The 18637-nt window shown below is 48.2% G+C and overlaps 1 protein-coding gene across 1 annotated transcript; it reads left to right on the top strand.

Moving 5' to 3' along the window:
- The first annotated feature begins 4125 nt into the window (after positions 1 to 4125).
- On the top strand, positions 4126 to 13469 carry LOC106145821 (olfactory receptor 6F1). Its single transcript, XM_065039893.1, is given in 5 exon segments — positions 4126 to 4179; positions 5091 to 5401; positions 9183 to 9280; positions 12869 to 13120; positions 13123 to 13469. Coding segments are annotated over 5 exon segments (1062 nt in total).
- Positions 13470 to 18637: the final 5168 nt, after the last annotated feature.

Genomic DNA, 18637 nt, shown 5'->3' with positions numbered 1-18637 from the left:
TTGGTAGTGTCTGAAAGGAGGTACAATAGGGAACAGCCAAAGGTACCAGGAAGCAGGAGTCAGATTCCCTCTCCCCACAGCAGCTTTCTCTCCCTTATCCCCAGACCACAGATGAGGTCCTTCAAGGGAAATATATCTGGGAATAGCACATGCTGTACACATCCTACCCAGGGTCAGACACACCTCTGGCCAGAGGACACAAAACCCTTTACCACTTTCTCTCCATCCCTTCAGGTAGCAAAATCAACTCCTTGTCTGGACATGACACCTCCCAGAAGGGTGAGAAGAGAGGATCACCTTATAAACATCTGGGTGTTTTTGCCTACAATGGGATCAGAGCTCATTATGGAATGCAGTGCAAAAAGTATTTTAGGATGGTGCAAGACGTGAGATACTTAGAAGAAACAGCAGAGACAGGGAAGAATCAAGGCAGTCTGGCCTCGAGCAAGTACAGGAAGATGGAAGGAGGCAGGGATAAAAGGGGCCAATCCCATGTGACCTTGTGTCTGATTCATGGGCTGGCCTGGCCATTCCTGTTGCTCTGCCTTATTTGTCCACCTGTCAGTAGTTCCTTGGAAACACAGTTAGGAAGTCCAGCTGTGACAGGGAGAAGGGTTGATCCTTCACTCTGTGCCCCTGAAGCCTCTGACCATGGGCTGTGAACTGCTTTGTCAGCTACTCAAGCCACACAGAGCCCCTGGGGACTGGCTGGAGCCCACAGTCTCTTCCCAGAGGTCTCCTGACAGCTCTCACTCACCTCAGACCTCCAACCCCTTAGGCCAACGTAGCCTACGTCTCCTTTGTTACCCTGGTCTCTTGTTCTCACCCATAAGCTATAAGCCTGCTCATGGCTATTCTTCAGAGACAGCTCTTTGCACTCTATCCATCTTCTGATGTAGAGGGCAAACCCTCTACCCTTTCTTCATTGTCTGTCCCTTCTGAACAGCCTGTAGCCATTGACAGCCACACTCCAGTCTTGGGATCCATCCCACCTAGTTTCTGTAACAGTCACAAGGCTATAGCTTTCTAGCAGCACAGTGGCTTCCAGCTCCTCCTGTTTGTTGCCTATGCTGCATGCACTGGTGTAGAGGCACTTCAGCTGGGCTGTTGGCTGCATCACCTTAGAGGATGTGTGGGCAAGCAAGAAGAGCCAGAGGCCATGAATGCAATTGCAAAGAGCAAGTTTTATTTTAGTTACCTCTCCATTGGGGGATCTCTGAAGCTGGACCTAAGCTCCCAGGCAGAGGCGGCATAAGTGGGGACGCAGGCGCTGGTAAGTTTAGCCTTGCAGGAAGATCGCTAGGCCGGCTGTGCTCACCTATATTTCAAGGTTTGGAGCAGATGCAGCCTCTTGCTGTGCTCTGCTCTTTCTCAAAACAAAGCAGGAATCTCAGACATGATAAGGTACCGTAGGATTTCTGTCAGGCCTGTGTTATCTAATACAGAAGTTCTACTTGTCAAGCACACAAGGTCAGTAAAACAATGTGTGATGTATGTGCTTTCTTTTTACCCCAGCTGCGGGTCACTTGAGCATGTTTACCTTTCCCCTTTTCACCCAGTCTTCTGCAATTCCCATACAGAGGAACACCCCTTAATTTCCTTGAAGTATTACACCTGTGTTTTCCTGTTGGCTTCTATTATTTCAGAAGCCTGTGGCTCATCTCCACAAGACTTGAAGTCTGCCCCAGTGTGGCCAATACATGGTGGGGGCTGAACAGGTTCAAGCCTGACAGACGAGGCAGCCCCGGCGGGCGGAGCGGCAGCGCCCCTTGGCGGACACACTTAGACTGTCACCCCGCCCCCGCCACAGCCGCCCGGCCCCACCCGCGGCGGTTCGTGTCCGGCCGCAGCCCCGGCTCGTCTCCCCGTGTCACTCACGGCGCAGTAATACACCGCCGCGTCCCCGCGCCGGGGCCGTTCGAGCCACAGGGCGCTGGACCGGCGGTCTGCCGCCACCGACAGCCGCCCCGGCGGGTCCGACAGAGCTTTGGAGCCTCTAATACTCCACACGAGGAACGTGAGACCTCGTCCCGGGAGCTGACGGTACCAGTAGATGCCTTCACCGGTCCGTATATTTGGGTGTGAGCAGTTGATGCTGATTTCGGTGCCCTCGGAGGTCTCTGCTGATGGTTCCTGCTGCACCTGGGCTCTGCCCACAGCCACTGCCGAGGAGAAAAAGAATTAAAAAAACTGATAAAATTCCCAACCCTGAGTGCTTCTTTCCCAGAACAGATGCAGCAGAGGCCATCCTAAACAAACAAAGATGATGATGATGATATGATGATTGAGATGAGATGAGATGAATTTCTGGAGAGTGTTGATGTGTGCAGTAATAGAAGTGTCCATTAATAGTGGGGAGAGAGATGAATGCATGAATGATAGGTGCAACAGTGAAGTTATTGAAGAAGAAGGTGGAGAAGGGAAAGAACAAGAAAAGAAGGAAAGAAGGAAAGATGCAATAATTGCATTATTATGCAGGCATTATATGGAAAGATAGAGGAAAACAAAGAAAAATGAAGAGTTGGACAAAGAATAGAGCAATGAGTTTTCTGAGGGAATATGGAATGGAAGTAATGGAACGGGAGGATGATTCGAGAGGCAGATCCATGAAGAAGCCAGGGGACGACAGCATAGAGGAAACTGTGGGGACCACCCCAGTCTCAGCCCCGTCCCCCACCCAGACTCCCCAGCCCCACGCACCCAGGAGCACCGCGGCCAGTCCCGCCAGCCCTGCGCCCCGACACCGCCGCATCCCGCCGCTCCGCCGCCCGCACCTCGCTGCCCCCCGCCAGCCCCGGTTCTCTGCTTCGGCCGCGCCGTCTCCTCCTCTTCCGTCTCCTCCTCCTCCGTCTCCTTCTTCTCCTGTCCTCTCCTGTCCTGTCCTGTCCTGTCCTGTCCTGTCCTGTCCTGTCCTCTCCTCTCCTCTCCTCTCCTCTCCTCTCCTCTCTCCTCTCTCCTCTCTCCTCTCTCCTCTCTCCTCTCTCCCCTCTCCCCTCTCCTCCGCCAGCTCCGCCCCGAGGCTGAGTCCTGCGCTGGCGCCCCTCGGGGTCTCGCTCAGGCTCACAGGGCTCCGTTGCTGTGAACTGCCACAACTTTGGCTCCTGGTAACCGGACTTTGCCCCTTCTCCAGCAAGAAGAATCCCGCACAGTACCAGCTGCAGCCCTGACCCAGGAGGTGGACCAGCTTCCCAGAGCTGCCTCTGAGCTTAGGGTCTGGAATAAGCAGCCTCTGATTTTGTGCAGCTGGGAGTGAGCATTCCAGTGTGGGACATGAAGGTGTTTGTGGGTGGAAGACCATCAGTACTTCGGTTTTCCTGTGCAAGCCACAGGGTCTGTCCTAGTCACAGCACAGTGATATCAGACTCCATGTTCTCTTCATTCAATACCTGTCTGATTGAAGGTCATAGTCCCTGCCTGACACAGCACCTGATTGATGGACTGCACAGGTACATTTAGGATTGGCTTGTACAAGAGGGAGGCCTGTGTTCCATCCCAAAGACACTCAACAGTGCATGGGAAGCAGATGCACTCAGGGATGGCTAGCACACGATGTGCAGGGATCCTTCAGCCATTCTCCTTGCCCATAAAACAAACCCCATCCATTTGAACTCTCTAGTGTTGGGGGGAGCAGCTGTTTCTCGGCCTGGAGAGGCAGGCAGAGGGTACTGGCAGCTATGCTGAGACACACCCAATATTGTTACACTGAATTAATCTAAGAATTCAAACTGCAGTGAAACCATCCTTCTGAAATGAGGAGCAGAAGAGTGAGAGTTTTGTAGGGGTAGCAAAAGGAGGGCTCAGGAGACAGGGGCTGCATTTTGGGGCCTCTTCCTTGGACAGATCTTGAACAGGCTGATGCCATCACCACTCACCTGCACTCACACTCCACTCAGACCCTGGAAACCTGCTGCTCTGTGGTGCTCATGGACAGAACAGTGGAGAATCTCCCTGCCATGAACAGCATGTTTCCTCATGATGTGTAACACACAAAGAGGCACACACACAGAGGCTCATACACAGCAGCATGAAATTATGCACAAGTTTGTGCTCTCACCCACATCTGCACAAACCTGGCTGCTCACAAGTACACACAGAAAAAGAACACACATAGCAACACCATGAACCATGGTGTCAGAGAAGTTCATGGACTCTGCTCATGACCCCTGGGGAACAGGTAGTGTAAGGAAGGATGGGGTCAAACCCAAGCAGCAGAGCACTCACACCTGGGAAGGAAAAAACAAGGGATCATTGGGGTGAGCTGAGGTGGGCAGGAAAGTAAAGGACTTGACATGTCCTCATACACAGGAGCCCAAGTGTGTCCAACTGAGGATGGCCAGAGTTTCTTCCTGAGAAAGACCCAAACAGATCCAACAGACTGGCTCAGGTTGACACCAACTCTGTCCTCTGGACACATTCCACACTTGATTCTTCTGCTTGCACTACTGCATTCCTGCCAGAGAAATGCTGGGGCCTTTCATCCCAGAGATCAGAAGTATGTTTCATTGAGGAACAGACATGGCACAAACCTGGAAATGAAAAGGCAGCAGTGTTGGAAAGTAAAGCATAGCCCATATAATTAGCTGTGATGGTTTGCATCCAAGATGAGCTTGCCATAAAATTGTTACTTCTACCAAGGATGCCTCTGGTCCTGCGGCAATGAAAGATAGATATAAAAAGGCAGCCTAAGTCCCTGCTCTCTCATCTACTTCCCTTTCCTCCTTCTGCTTGGGAACCAGGTAAGTCTGAAGCCTCTTCTTGACCTATTCTGACTTGTCATCTCTCATCAATGGACATGTCTGCTGAGATTTGCTATGTCCTGTCCTGGGGTTTAGATCTTCTCATGACAGAAAGAAGTGGAGAGAAGCTGTGCTTGGAGAGGTGCGGGAACATGGGAGAAGGAGTTTTTGTTTATGTACTAGGAGAGAGGCTCTGTAGGCCAGGCTTCTCTTTGTAGGGCAATGAAGACTGTGTGGCTCCTGGCACAGCTTCCAGCTCCCCACTCACAAGTGGCCTTGGTTTCTTTGTGACAGGGTAACCAGGCTGCTCCTCACCCTCTCTTGTGCTTTCTTTCCTCCCTTCTTCTCTCCCAGGTGAACCTCTGCTCTCAAGACATGTCCTGCTATGACCAGTGCCTGCCCTGCCAGCCCTGTGGCCCAACCCCACTGGCCAACAGCTGCAATGAGCCCTGTGTCAGGCAGTGCCAGGACTCCAGAGTTGTCATTGAGCCTCCTGCTGTTGTGGTGACCCTGCCTGGCCCCATCCTCAGCTCCTTCCCACAGAACACCGTTGTGGGCTCCTCCACCTCTGCTGCTGTTGGCAGAATCCTCAGCTGTGATGGAGTGCCCATCAACTCTGGCTGCTGTGACCTGTCTGGCATTTCCAGCCGCTACTTTGGCAGAAGGTACCTGCGCTGATAAAGATGCTGGGAAAGTCCCAGGAAGACACCTTGAGGAACTCAAAACATGGTGCTGGGCAAAGGATTGAGATATTGGCTGTGTTTTCAGTAGAGCTGAATGGCTTTTCCTTTCCTTTTTACTTTGTTTGCTTCATTTCCCCTTGGCAAAAAGGCTCACACAAGGCCAGCCTGGTGGAAACCACGTCTCTCATCTCCCTCTATGGGGCAAGCAGACAAACACCATGCATGAACTTCTTCCTGACTATGGACTGCAGACTTTCAGATTCCTGTGGGGATTCTTGCACTGTTGTCCTCCACTTGCAGTGACTTTGTTTCCCTCTTTTGGTTCATTAAAGTTCTGCTGCATTCAAACCTGGACTCCATGTGGTCTTTCCCTGTGTGGAAACTCCCCAAGCTGCCAAAGGAGAAGGGCATTACTCTGAGGTAGAAGGGGGTGAGGGCACAAGGGAATCCTTCTCCATTGATAGAGGAATGGGAGGCTGGGACACTCTGCAGTGGCTCCTCTTTTGGGCACCATCACTTGGAGCTGAGGAAGTCATCCCTGGCTGCTCTGCTGCCAGTGACCATCAGGCCTTGCCTTGCTGTGTCTCTGCACACAAATGCCCAGAAAGGCAGGAGCCCCTGAGGGGTCAGCAGCCCCCTGAGCTCTTGAGGAAGAGCATTCCCTTGCTATGGCCAGAGCTGTGCTGGGGTGAAAGGGGGTGGGTGCAGAACTCTGGAACCTGATTTGCTTTACAGAATGTTTTGAGTTGTAAAGCTGGGAGCAACCCTTGGGACAGCCCATAGCTACTGCTGCACCTTCCCCTCTCCTCCATCACTCAATGTAGGGGCCATAGCCAGCGCGCATGGGCAAGAGGAGCAAGGAAAAGTCAGCCATGCTGTTGAAGGTGTCGAGGGTGGAAATTGGAGCTAAGCACATGGAAGCTGAGGGCAGTCAGCACAGAAATGAGGACAGTGACATAGTGCATTTCTAAGTGAGATCAAATTGCTCTGACACAGAGCATGCAGGAGAACGTGAAGATCAGCTTGGATGTGGTTACTGGGTGCACATGGCAAGAGAACTGCAGGTGGGCTCAGAGCTCTTGATAGTTTCATTGGTCCCCTCAATGAGTGTGATCAGGAACTGGCTTCCATTTTGCATGGAGGGCATTTTTTTTCATGTATATCTCATCCCTTCTGATTGCTGGAAATGTCTCTTGACATCCACTGCAGTCCCACATGTTATTTCCTTTGTGAAAATTTAGATATCTTTACAAAAATATACAAGTGGAAGTGTGGTAATCCCCAAAGCCATGTCCTGCACCAAAAGGGAGTTATGGATCATGAAGCATATTTCAGAATGACAGGTAGCCAAAAGTTTATGAGGGCATTTCACTTGCACGTCTGAAATTTCTTTTTTTCTGTAGCCATACTTTAATAAGAACCATCAACAGGAGCACAGCTGGACTTTCTGACCCTACTGCACTAAACCTTGCAATAGGCAAAAGGTACCTCAGGTCCTTTGCACTGATGTTACCATCTCCAACTGTCCTTGTAGAAAAGGGAGGAATGGCATTTCTCCTGACAGATGAACAACCCCTTTCACCAAAGCTCTGCCACAGGTCTGCTACTGGCTCTTGGCATGACCTCTAGTTTGGTTGTGCAGCTGAGGACATCTTGGAAAGGGGTACAGGATCCATGCAGTTTTTACACTTTGAACTATTGGCATTGTTGCCAGAGGCTGGGTATTTATAATGGTGATAAAATCATGCTGTGGCTCTGCTTTGCAGGAGGCAGGCACTGAGCTGTCTCAGCCTGTGCTTCCCATTTCATTGCTGTGGCCTCTTTCTACGGCCCAGATATCTTCACCTACATGGGACTCCCCCTCAAAAGCAACACTGGGTAGAGCAGTGGCTGTTCTTTACATCATTCTTAATCCCTTACTCAGCCCCTTGATGTACATCTTAAGAACCAAGGATGTGAAAGCTGCTCTGAGCAGGTTCAAGAGCTGGTATTTGTTCTCATGAAGTAAATAACTGGTCAACACCCTCACCCAAAGATCACTGTACATCAAGCAGTTAGTGATCCATGTGACAGATTACTGAGGATAACTTGTCCTCTGCTGTGCTGTGCTACATGTGGGCAATTACACCACCTGCACCTGCATGCAAAATATAAGGAATAAAAAAAAAAAAAAGGGCAGCACATTAATTACAACTGGAGAAAAGAAGAAAAGAATGCATGAACACCACAGGGCAGACAAAGCATTTCTTCAGCTGCTCTGTTGTCATGGTTTAACCTGAGCTGGCAGTACAACCAGGATAGCTGCTCACTCACCCCCTCCCACACCCACTCCAATAGCGGAGAAAATAAAAAGGGAAGGAAGAAACTTGGATTGAGATAAACAGACTTTAAAAAAATAACAAAATACTAACACACTACTAGTAAATATATATATATATATAAAATAGAAATAAAATATATTCAAGGCAATTCCTCCTGAACATGCTAACCAACCAGTCCCAGGAAACAGCACCTGATCTCAAAACCAATCCCAGGGAGAGAAGAGAGAGGAGACAGGCAAAAAGGCTAAAAGGCCATGTAGGCAATACACCACCTGCACCTGCATGCAAAAGGGAAAAAAAAAAGGCCTGCATATCTGTTACAACTGGGAAAAAGAGAAAAAGAAAGCATGAATATTCAAAGGGCAGCCAAACCATTTCTTCAGCTGCTCTGTAAATTAATGTTGCTCCTGCATTTCTCTGCCTTTTGAAGAGAGGGTATTTAAATTAAAGTGAGTCTAGAGACTAGTTCACTACTACCTACCTCCCTTCTGATGTCCCAGCCTGTGTCTGTAACCTCAGGGGAGTCTGGATTGTCCCAGACACACACCCTTCTGCTGCTGCATGAGGCTGCCACTGTGGCACTGCTCCCTGTGCAAGGGCAGGGGCTGGTCCCAGACCCTTGAGGAGATCAACAGGGTCAGGTGGAAGCTTCTAACACTGCAGGATTTTATTTTCCTTGTAATATGGGAATTCTTTGTGAGGTTGCAGCAGTGCAGATGTTCTCTCATTTTTATGTTATCCATTACACACCAATTTGGGATGTGGAGAGGTTCCGTGTCTGGAGAGGCTGTGACAGCATTGACTCTGCTCTGGTTTGTCTCTGTCTTATAGTGAGAAAGCAGCTGACTGAACCACTGCCAAACCCTGGAGCTCAGTAAGCTGATGGGGCTGGCCAGTGACTAATTTGTTACCTTAACTGTAGGCTCTGAAGTACTTGCCTAGAGCTGTCTAGAGGGGCTGAGGGCTTGTGTTCAGTGTCCTGGTTCTCTGTGGTGTGTGTCCATGATGGTGCTCAGGTACATGTTCCTCTGGCTGTGCTCATGTGTGCATTCACATGTACTTGTGTGTGCATGTGGTAATACATATGCAAATGTGCATGTGCACTAGTGTTCTCTGTGTCTGTTTGGGAGACGGTGTCTGTGAGCGTGTATGTGTCTTAGCACACACACGTGCCTTCATGCAGGAGAATATGACTGTGTGTGACTGGTAATTGTGTGGACATAGGTGTATGCAGATGTGTGCTTTTGTGTGTGTACAGCTGTGTAGAGGATCGTGCATGTATATCTGCATGGAAATGCATGTGTGCAGTAAGATCAAGTACATCAGCCTTTTTCCTTTAATTTGTCACCAGGTCCCCATCCTCTCTGAGCAATAAGCCCACAGCTACTTAGCCTTCCAAGCACCCACATCCCATAGTTAAACCCCCTTGTCCACATCCAAAGTACTCAGGGGCTGGTGAACAGCAGGGAGAAAGCTTTTGTGTGGGTGAATGAGCTCAAGCTGGGCACGTTACTCTCATTAGCGGCACCTCCACTTCACAGTAAGTGCGGATCAGTCTCCCCTCAACCACATTGACACAGGACTTGCAGAAGATGACTCTGTCAAGTACAGAACCTGTGTGCTGGCCCTGGACATGTAAACAACCCCTCTTCGGGTGTGAGTCTTCTCAACTGACTCTAGATGACAAGACATCAAGACGTGTGTGTTGTCTAAGCCAGCTGTCTATTCTATCTTGAGTGTCAACAGAAGAGAAATAGGTGCTTGTAAGGGATGGATTGCCTGATCTGCATGAGACAGGATGAACTTAATCTTGACAGTGCCTATTTCTTTCCACTGATGATCAATGGGGCAAAGATGAGTGACTTGCCTGGAGACACCTGCTCTGGAGACAGAGGAGATCAATGTGCCCCTACTTGTGTCTTGTCTGATTTTGCACTTAGATCTTTACTTAGATCTTCACTCCAAGAAAGACTGAAGACTTTGACCTTAACTGCAGTTAGAAGCTTGGAAAAGAGGCAGGTCCCTCCCTTACCTTAATCTCTCTGTGTTCATGTGTCCATATTTGCCTTCAGTTACATTCCACCCTGAAGGTTTCAAGATCATATTAATAAACAGAATCAATTACTTGACATTACCAGTCTCTTGGGACATGACTATTTCAGACATCAGCTGTGTGTCAGCAAGTGGCTGCACTTCAGAGGATTGTGTTGCTGTTCTTTAATTGGCCTGTGTGAAGAGAGAACATTATGCACCTCTCACAAGCCCATGAGATGCCTCAGAGATCAAACTCCCTGGGGCATACAGAGGGAAAACAAAAACCTTCCTTCCTCGATGTGGCCAGTTGGAGCTTCAGTGTGTTAATGAGGTGGGTGTGGGGATGTTCTTATGCTAATGCTTATGACGCTGGTGACTCTGATGTATGCTCTCCCTGTATGGAGCTAAACTGCAGAGACTTTGCCCACTCTGTGTGCACACAAGGTGCCCCTTTGTGGGAGTACAGTGGTGGTTGTGAGGGGGAAATAAAATCAGGAGCACAGGCTGTCAATACCTACCGGGTGGATGGAGAGGAAACAACGTCAAGCAGTTGTGTACAGCTTGAAGTGAGTCAGCAAAGTGTGAGTTGTTCACGCTTCTCCTGACATCACTGCATCCAGAGCTCCTCTGATAAATCAACCTCTTTCCAATGTTCTCCCTCAGCCAAGGGGACTATCTGGAGGATGGCATGTGAAGAGATGTCATTTGGATAATTTGCATTGGCTGGGTTGGTGAATGAATTTGCCCAAGACACATAGCATGGACCTCCAATGTCTTGCATGTTTAAAGGGAATCACATAAAGGGGGATTTCTCTGTTCTTTAGCCACAGGAGAGTTCTGGTATATGAACTCCTAAGGAGGAAGAAAGGAGAGAAAGGGATCCTTCAGATGATGTTTCAGCTCCATCTGTCTTAGACACCCGCCTGAGGATGAGATCTGTTCTCCCCTAGAGAACTGATCAAGAATTCTCCCTTGTCTGCAGGGAGAGCATAGATAAAACCCCTTGGTTCACCTGGCTTCTCACCAGAGGTACCTTGGTGGGTATTCAAGTCTAAGAATTTTGCCTTCAACCACTGAGGCATGGATATCTCTTCCCAAGCTATGATTTCCATCTTATTCATCTGAGGTGCTTAATAGATGCTTGCCTTATTCCTCAGAGACAACCTGGCACTTCTAGTGGGCTTTTAGCAATGTTGTGCTGGTTTGACTGAAAATGAGTTAATTTTCTCAATGCAGTTAGAAACCTTTCTTTTTCACAGCCAGCATGGTCATTGTTTTGATTTAGTTTGAGAAAAAGAAGGTGACACCCCAGGACAGAGTTAATGTTTTCAGTTGTTGTTGTCTGGATGCCAAGGTCTTTGAGATTTCTCTGTCTCAAGCATTAGGCAGCTGGGAGAGGGGTATGGATGGGGCAGACCTTGACTGACATCCAGACTGATCAATAAGAATATTCCATGCCATTAGAGTCAAGCTTCATATTTAAGGAGAGTTGGGATCTTCCAGCTAGGACTTGGGACAGAGTCGGGATGGACAAGGACAGAGACCTGTTCTGGTTCTGCTCCATTTTGATGGAGATCTATTCAGGAGTTCCTTTAGTTTGGCCTTTTCCATCCTGGCATTTTGCAGTGGTCTCTGGGCCTTTCTGCCTTTTCCTCTCTTCTCTCTGGGATTGGCTGTACGGGACCAGGGTGCTGCTTCCTGCGACTGATTTATCTGGAGTTCGTCAGGAATTACAATGAGTATCTTTTATTCTATATTCTATTTTCATTTTATATTTGTATTCTTATTATTAGTAGTATGTTAGTGTTATTTTGTTATTTTATTAAACAGTTTATCTCAATCTACAAGTTTCTCCCTTCCCTTTCCATTCTTTTCCCTGTTTGGGGTGGAAGTAGGGGGCAGTGAGCAAGCATCTATCATGGTCATATTGCTAGCTCTGGTTAAACCATGATGATCTGGCAAGGTGAACCATGTCTCTTTCCCCAAGTGTCTTTCTCTGCCCAAAGAAGGGGGCTAAACTGAGGAACTAATAGTATTTCATTGTAGATCTTTCAGCCTGATCAGCCGAAGTCCTTCCCCTGATGCTGAGATGACAAATTTACAGAAAGTCTTATCCCTAGTAGCTGTGCTGAGATTCGTATGTCTGTGCTGACACTTGGAAGAAAGCAAACATACAAGACCACGAGTCCTTCAGTAATTACTGTCATGCTTGCCTGCTACTCTGTGTGAGTGCCATTTCAGTTCAAAACCCCTGTGATCAACTGAATAGGTGAGAAAATCTCTTTCAGTGCCATGATGTGACAGTTCTCTGTCACCTCCATGTCATTTGCTGAGATTGCAACTCAGTATTTCCTGCCATGAAGAGTGCAGGTATGTTATTCCCTTCCTCAGTAAAAGCCTTTCATGTAGCTGGAGACCCTCAGCCTCCCAACAACAGTTTGCTAAATGGGATTTTAATCCAATGGAAGCAATTGCATTCACCATGTTCTAAAGGAGATGCTTGCACTTGATTCAATAAATAATCCTCTATGTTCATTTGATGGTGAAGGCCTGACTTTCAGGGTCAGATCTAATAGTCCAAACATATTTCTGCAGCAAATGATTTCCTTGATAATTTAACTTAGGGTAGATGCTGTTTTCCCATGCTCTGCACCAACCACTTTGTCAGGGATGATGGCTTTGTTTCACTACTAGCAACATCTGAACAACCGGCACAGGTATGCAAATTCTCACAGAACCCTTCCTGTCTTTACAGATGAACCTCAACACTTGGGGACACACTGTAAATAGGACAAATGTGGAAGAATTAATCCTTCTTGGCTTCCCAGGCATTTGGCATTTCTAGGTCTCCCTTGAGTGGTATTTGCACAGATGTACTCCCTGGCAGTAACAGGCAATGCATCCATCATAGCCCTCGTGTGGAAAAACAGCAACCTTCATACCCCAATGTACTTCTTCCTCTGTCATCTCTCCTTTCTGGAGATCTGATACACTACAGGTGCTGTTCCCAAAGCCATAGGAGTCATGCCGGGGACTAGCCAGACCATTTTCTTCAGTGCTTGCATCCTCCAGTTGTTCTTTCTTCTCCCCCTAGGCTCCACTGAGTGTTTCCTCCTGTCTGTCATAGCTTATGATCAGTTCATAGCCATATGCTACCCTCTGAGATACAGCTCCCTCATGAACAGTGTCCTCTCTGCTGGGCTGGTGCTCAGCTCCTGGCTGGAAGGTTTTCTGGCCATCTCTCTGCTGGCCTTTCTGACATCCAGGTTGACATTGTGTGGGCCAGATGTCATCAATCATTTTCTCTGCAGTATTGATACCTGCCATGCCCTCTCCTCCAGTGAACATGACATGTGGAACTAATGATCTTCCTTGTCTCCGTAGTTGTTGTGGTAACCCCCTGTGTGGTCACTCTCATCTCCTACATGTACATCATCTCTTCCATTCTGAAAGTCCAGTCAGTCCATGGCTGGAAATAGGACTTTTCCACTTGCTCTGTCCCTCTCAATGTCATCAAGATTTGGTATGATTCCACCAAGTTCCAGTATGTCAAACCATCAGCAGAGAACTCCCTGAGTCTGAATAAACTTGTGATAACCTTTTACACGGTTTTAACTTCTTTGTTGAATTTCTTCATTTACACACTCAGGAACAAAGTGAAGCAAGCTCTGGGGTGGGCTTTCCAGGAAGTGTGAAGTGGCTTTTCAAAAGGCTGCAGTGGGAGCAAACAGTTTCATCCCCAACCTCCCATGACTTCTACCCTGCAGAAGTTTCTCCCAAAAGTGTAAGTGCACCTGGACATCACAGGCAGTGAGAAGCCACAAATTGCCCACTCACAGCCACCTTAGGCTGGGCTGAGCCTCAGTTCTAATGCTCCCACCTCCCTCTGTTCACTCCTGGGTAAACCCAGAATGCCTTACTGTGCCCTTCAGACCAGCACTTAGAAAGGGTCACAAACACCAACCAGAAACAGTTCTCTGATACAGCACTGGAGGAGTGGTCTTCCCACAGGTTTGTATTCCAGTTTGTTGGGTGCTTCATTTTGTCAGGAATTCATGTGAATCCCCTAAAAAGCATGAGCAGTTGGCTCACTTCTTCAGGAAATGGTCATTTCTCTGTTTAGTGTGACATTTCCTGGATGTATCTGGGCCCTATTCTTGTGGATTTTCCAGAGAATCATGCTCTGGTTCAAGAGAAAATTTGGCAATGACTGGCATCTCTCCCTATAGCCGTCATTCCTAGCACGAGACAGTCAACAAAACTTACACTCCCTTTCCTTCCCTCCACCCAGTATTTTTTTTTAATTAAAAATATGCAAATCACTATGTTTCATGCTAGATATGTCAGGGCATTTCCACATCTAAAATTTTCAACAGTCCATCGTTCCACTTTGCTTCATTATGGAAACACTTCAGTGTGATTGGCAAAGTCCCCAAACTGCAGAGCTGCAGGAGGCTGGCTGGTAGCAAGTCCCTCTTTACACTCACTGGGAGGATATTAACACTTCCAAAGGGCATTTGCTTTTCCCCTTCTGATTTTCATTTCAGAACAGAAGAATCATGTTCTCAAAGCTCTTTCTGCATACTGATAGTGGAGTCCATGTCACCACTTTATAAGCAGGCATCAACATGGCAGATACACCTTTATCAGCAGTGTGGGATTGATTTCACCTAAGTGCAGAGCTCTTCAAGTGAAAAGATTGAGTCTGGACTGAACGTCTGCTCCTCCCTTCTGGAAGCAGTGGTGCTTCTGGGGGCAATTCTCCTGTGCCCACCAGTGTTGGGCACTTGGCTCTTTGTCCTGCAGTTAGGCCCAGGCACCAGTGCCCAAGGACAGGCTGATGCCCACCCTTGTCAGCTGTGCTCTCTTTCTCAGTGGCATTTGGGAAAATCCCTGGGACAGGCCACTGAGGCTGGAGAAAGAGCCTGGGCCTGGATCTGTCTTCAGGTAGCTACCACTGCTTGCCATTCTTTGCTTTTGGGGGAAAATTGTGTCTGTGGAGCACTGAAGCCCTCTGAACTCCTAGAGAGCAGCCAAAAGCAGGACCTGAAATGTACAAGGGACATGAGACACAGCGGAGTGCAGGACACTGAGGGCTGCCATCAGCTCCTGGTCAATGCTGTCTAGAGCCCTCTGAGATAAATAAGGGCATGCAAAGGCTCCAATAGGGCTGGCAGAGCAGTCCTATGTCACTTGGGAGAGGTGGGACACCCTTGAACAGCAGTAGGACAACAACCAAGTGCCCTAGTGTTTCTCAGGTGAAGGAGATGATGCTTCATGAGCAACAGACTCCAATTCACTACATGGGGTTTGTCACAGTTGAGATGGACAAACGACATAGATCAGGTTCTTAAGTACAAACAGCAGTCTCCATTTATTGCCACAAACACTTTTTTATATAGTCTTTATTAGCTCATGTGTTTTTTTGCTATTGGTTATAGGTTGCAATAATAACATATCATTGGCTAATTTTACTATCATCAATGTTACTCTTTAACTCCCTTCTTTCTCATAGGTACACCTTAATATCTTCAAGGCCAATCTCTGTTCCCATATCCTCTGTCAGGGAATCCACAGACCCACCGCAGTCCCCCACGTGGGATCCAACTGGAAAGTCAGCACCCTCCAGCTGAGCTACCACATGCAGTGCTGGGGTGGGTGCCTGAGCACAGGTCCCCAGAACCAGTCTTGTGTCCTATGAGAGGAAACAAGATAATTGAGATGTGGTTGCCAACTGTGGGACTGAGAAACAGCATGGACTCAAGGAAATAGGGGTTCCTCCCAGCACTGGTAGTTTCCCTGAGAAGGAGAAGAGACATGAAAAAGAGTGGGACCACTCCCTGGCAATGGATGAGTGTGGGAAGGGTTTGAAGAGAGAATCTTGTTCAGCATTTGGGTGACAAGTCTTATTCAGTTACTGATGTCCAGGTGCAGCACAAGCATTGCCTCTTTAGTCCTTGGGCTATTATGGGCACACGGCAAAACCCTAAGACATGTTGTGCCTCCTTTCACAAGCTTTGCTTTGCAGCTGTGGCCCTCTGTGGAGACAAAAGGAAAAGAAACAAGAAGACAAGCTGATAGGTTATTTGCTGAGAGGTAATCAGACCACTGTATTAGCTTTTTTAAGGAAAAGGCATTTACAGGCCTGGTTGGGTTTGTTTATGGTGTAGCCTCCAGTGGGTCTGCTCCAAGTCAGTTTTCTTCACTCTTTTCTTCATCAAAGACCCTGAATCTAGATGCAGTTCTTGAGGCATGCCGGCATGTTCTTCACCACAGCACAGGCTGGGGAGGCAGAGACCCAGCCTCACCACAGCCTCCAGGTGCCACTGCTGGACAGGTTGATCTCAGAGCTACAAGCAAGCAGTGGCAGGAAGAGAATCAACCTCAGAGCACACACCACATTTCTGTGCAGTGCTGCAAGCTGTGGGCACCAGTGTGGGCTCAGTGCACAGTAATAGGCAGCGCTGTCCTGAAGCTCGGCATCCTGCACATGCAGAATCACCTGGGAGGTCTCCACAGACATTGTAGAGGAATATCTCCCTGAATCCCCACGAGTTCTGTACTTGCTCACCCACAGCAGCATCTGAGGGGGCTGGTTCTGGTGCTGTTGGTACCAGAAGATGTACGGATCAGAAAAGCTGGTGGAGAAATTGCAGTGCAGAGCTGTGCTGTGTCCCACCTGGATGGTCATTTCTGCTGGGAACTGGAGCACAGAGTCCTTTTGGGCATGACCTGTAAAGCCAGAAAGGAGTTTCAGCTTTGCTTACCTGTGTACCAGTCTATCGCTTCATCATCTTGCTCATTTTCCCCACTTTCCATCTCACTGTTCCTAAACTCTGAAATGCTGAGCTCTTTGCCCCTGCACAAGTCTCTCTGAAGGTTCTTGCCACTGCTCTTCCCCCAGATCGTCTTCCTATTCAGCAAGACTGACTGATCTTCCAGCCCACATATCTGTCTCTGAGCTACATTAAACGCTGGTCTCCTCTTCAGCACCAGAAGACATGAGCTCTTTCTTTCTCATCTGTGACCAGATCTTCTTGCTTTTACAGTTCCTCCATATGACACACCACATGCTCTGCCCTTGTCCTGTCCTTGTATGACATTTCAGCTCCTCTCACATCTTGTTAACCTATATGCTGCATTGCTCTGTTCCCTTGCATCTTTCCCTCTTTTGGGCTTCATATATATTAGCATCACATTCAGGAATTCTCAGTACCTGAAAATTTAAGGCGACGTCTTCTTGCTCCTCTTATGTCCATTACTCCTGGCACCTTCCAGATTATTTGTCACACTCATCTGCAGCCTCTGCTGTCCCCACAGAAACACCCCCAGATACCCCAGGGAGTTGGGACTCACATCTCCCCACTACCACCATCAGCAACACAAAATCTTGCCTCATTATACCCAGCCTGAAAGTCACATCTCACCAAAGTCAGTCATTTCCACCAGGGCTGCCAGGAAAATCAGGACCATGTCATGCACTTCCTTCATGACGTGCCCAGGGACCTGCCAGCATAAGGGACTGGCTGCTTGCAACTTCAGCTCTTCTGCTTCTGCCAGATCAAAGAGGCCTCCAAACCCCAGCCCAGAGGGTGGAGCAAAACTCTCTCCCTGCTGCTCCAGACAGCTTCTTTGGGTCTGTTCCCCAACCTCCACCACAAGAGGACTCTCTAGAGCACAGGTGCCAAACACAAGGCCCATGGGCCCAATCCAGCCCTCCATCTTGTTTTATCCAGCCTGACGCTTTGTTTCTACCCAGCAGTAGTACCAAGCTCCTTGTCCCCAGGCTCCTGTGAGTGGCTAGTCCCATGTGCAGCATGTGTGACACACGTTAAGCTGCAGGAGCAGGAGAAGGGCAGGAGCTGTGGTTGTCGCTCCAGGAGAGTGGTGAGCCTGTGTAAGAGTCATAGGTGAGACTGGTAGGAGACACTAGTAACTGCCTTGAGGCATTGAAAGACAAGACAGACAAGAATTATGTGGCATGGGGGAAGTGGGCAAGGGGGCCTTAAAGGGGCACTCTCAACTGGGTAAACATTTCACTTAATTTTTTAATAAATTAGTCAGATATATGAACTTTAACAATTACATGTTATTTAAAAATAAATACCTGTAAAAAAGATATTTTCTAACTATCAGCCAGGGTCCCACTCATTAATTCTACATTGTTTTCCATGGGTAAGGCCATCTGTGTGGTCCATCAGTTGTGGCCATGCTTGCACAATGACATGCTGATGTCATTTAATAATATGTTGTTTAATAACAGGACAGCTCTGGGGCATGAGCAGTAGTTAGGCATTATTCTGCAGTCCTGGTCACTTGCTAAAGTTCATGTACCTGGCTAATTTATCAATTGAAATGTGACTGCCCAGTTGGGAATACGTCTTTAAGGGGAAATGTCTTGAGCAGATGGGGTAAGAAGGGAAGTGCCTGCTAGGATTTGTAATGGTGAAATAAAGCAAAAGTCTCTACTGGGGGGCAGGGGATGGGGGCATAAGGAGAATGCTCCTCATGGGGAGTGATAAAAGGAGAATATCAGTAGGCATGTCCACCCCTAAAGGAACATTCTCCTTATTCCACCATGGAAGAATAAGGAGAATGTTCATACCAGGGAATAGCATTAAGGATAATATTGCTGTCCAAGGGATTGCCGATGGTGGAATGAGGAGAATGCTACTGGGATAGATGGAGGGGGAGAATTGGTGGAGAAAGAGTGACTGCTGTTGATGGGGAAGGGGGGTTGAAGGAAAGGTGAGCCTGTGTGAGAGGGCCTGACTATTATTTAACCTGTTCCTAAAGGACGTCTTGGTCTTTGACTTAGGTGGTGCACCATACCATCCCTGGTGGAACAATTTTAATCCCAAGA

Source organism: Columba livia, chromosome 23, assembly GCF_036013475.1.
Source record: "Columba livia isolate bColLiv1 breed racing homer chromosome 23, bColLiv1.pat.W.v2, whole genome shotgun sequence".
NCBI classification, from domain to species: Eukaryota; Metazoa; Chordata; class Aves; order Columbiformes; family Columbidae; genus Columba; species Columba livia.
This window is presented reverse-complemented; position numbering and strand designations above follow the sequence as displayed.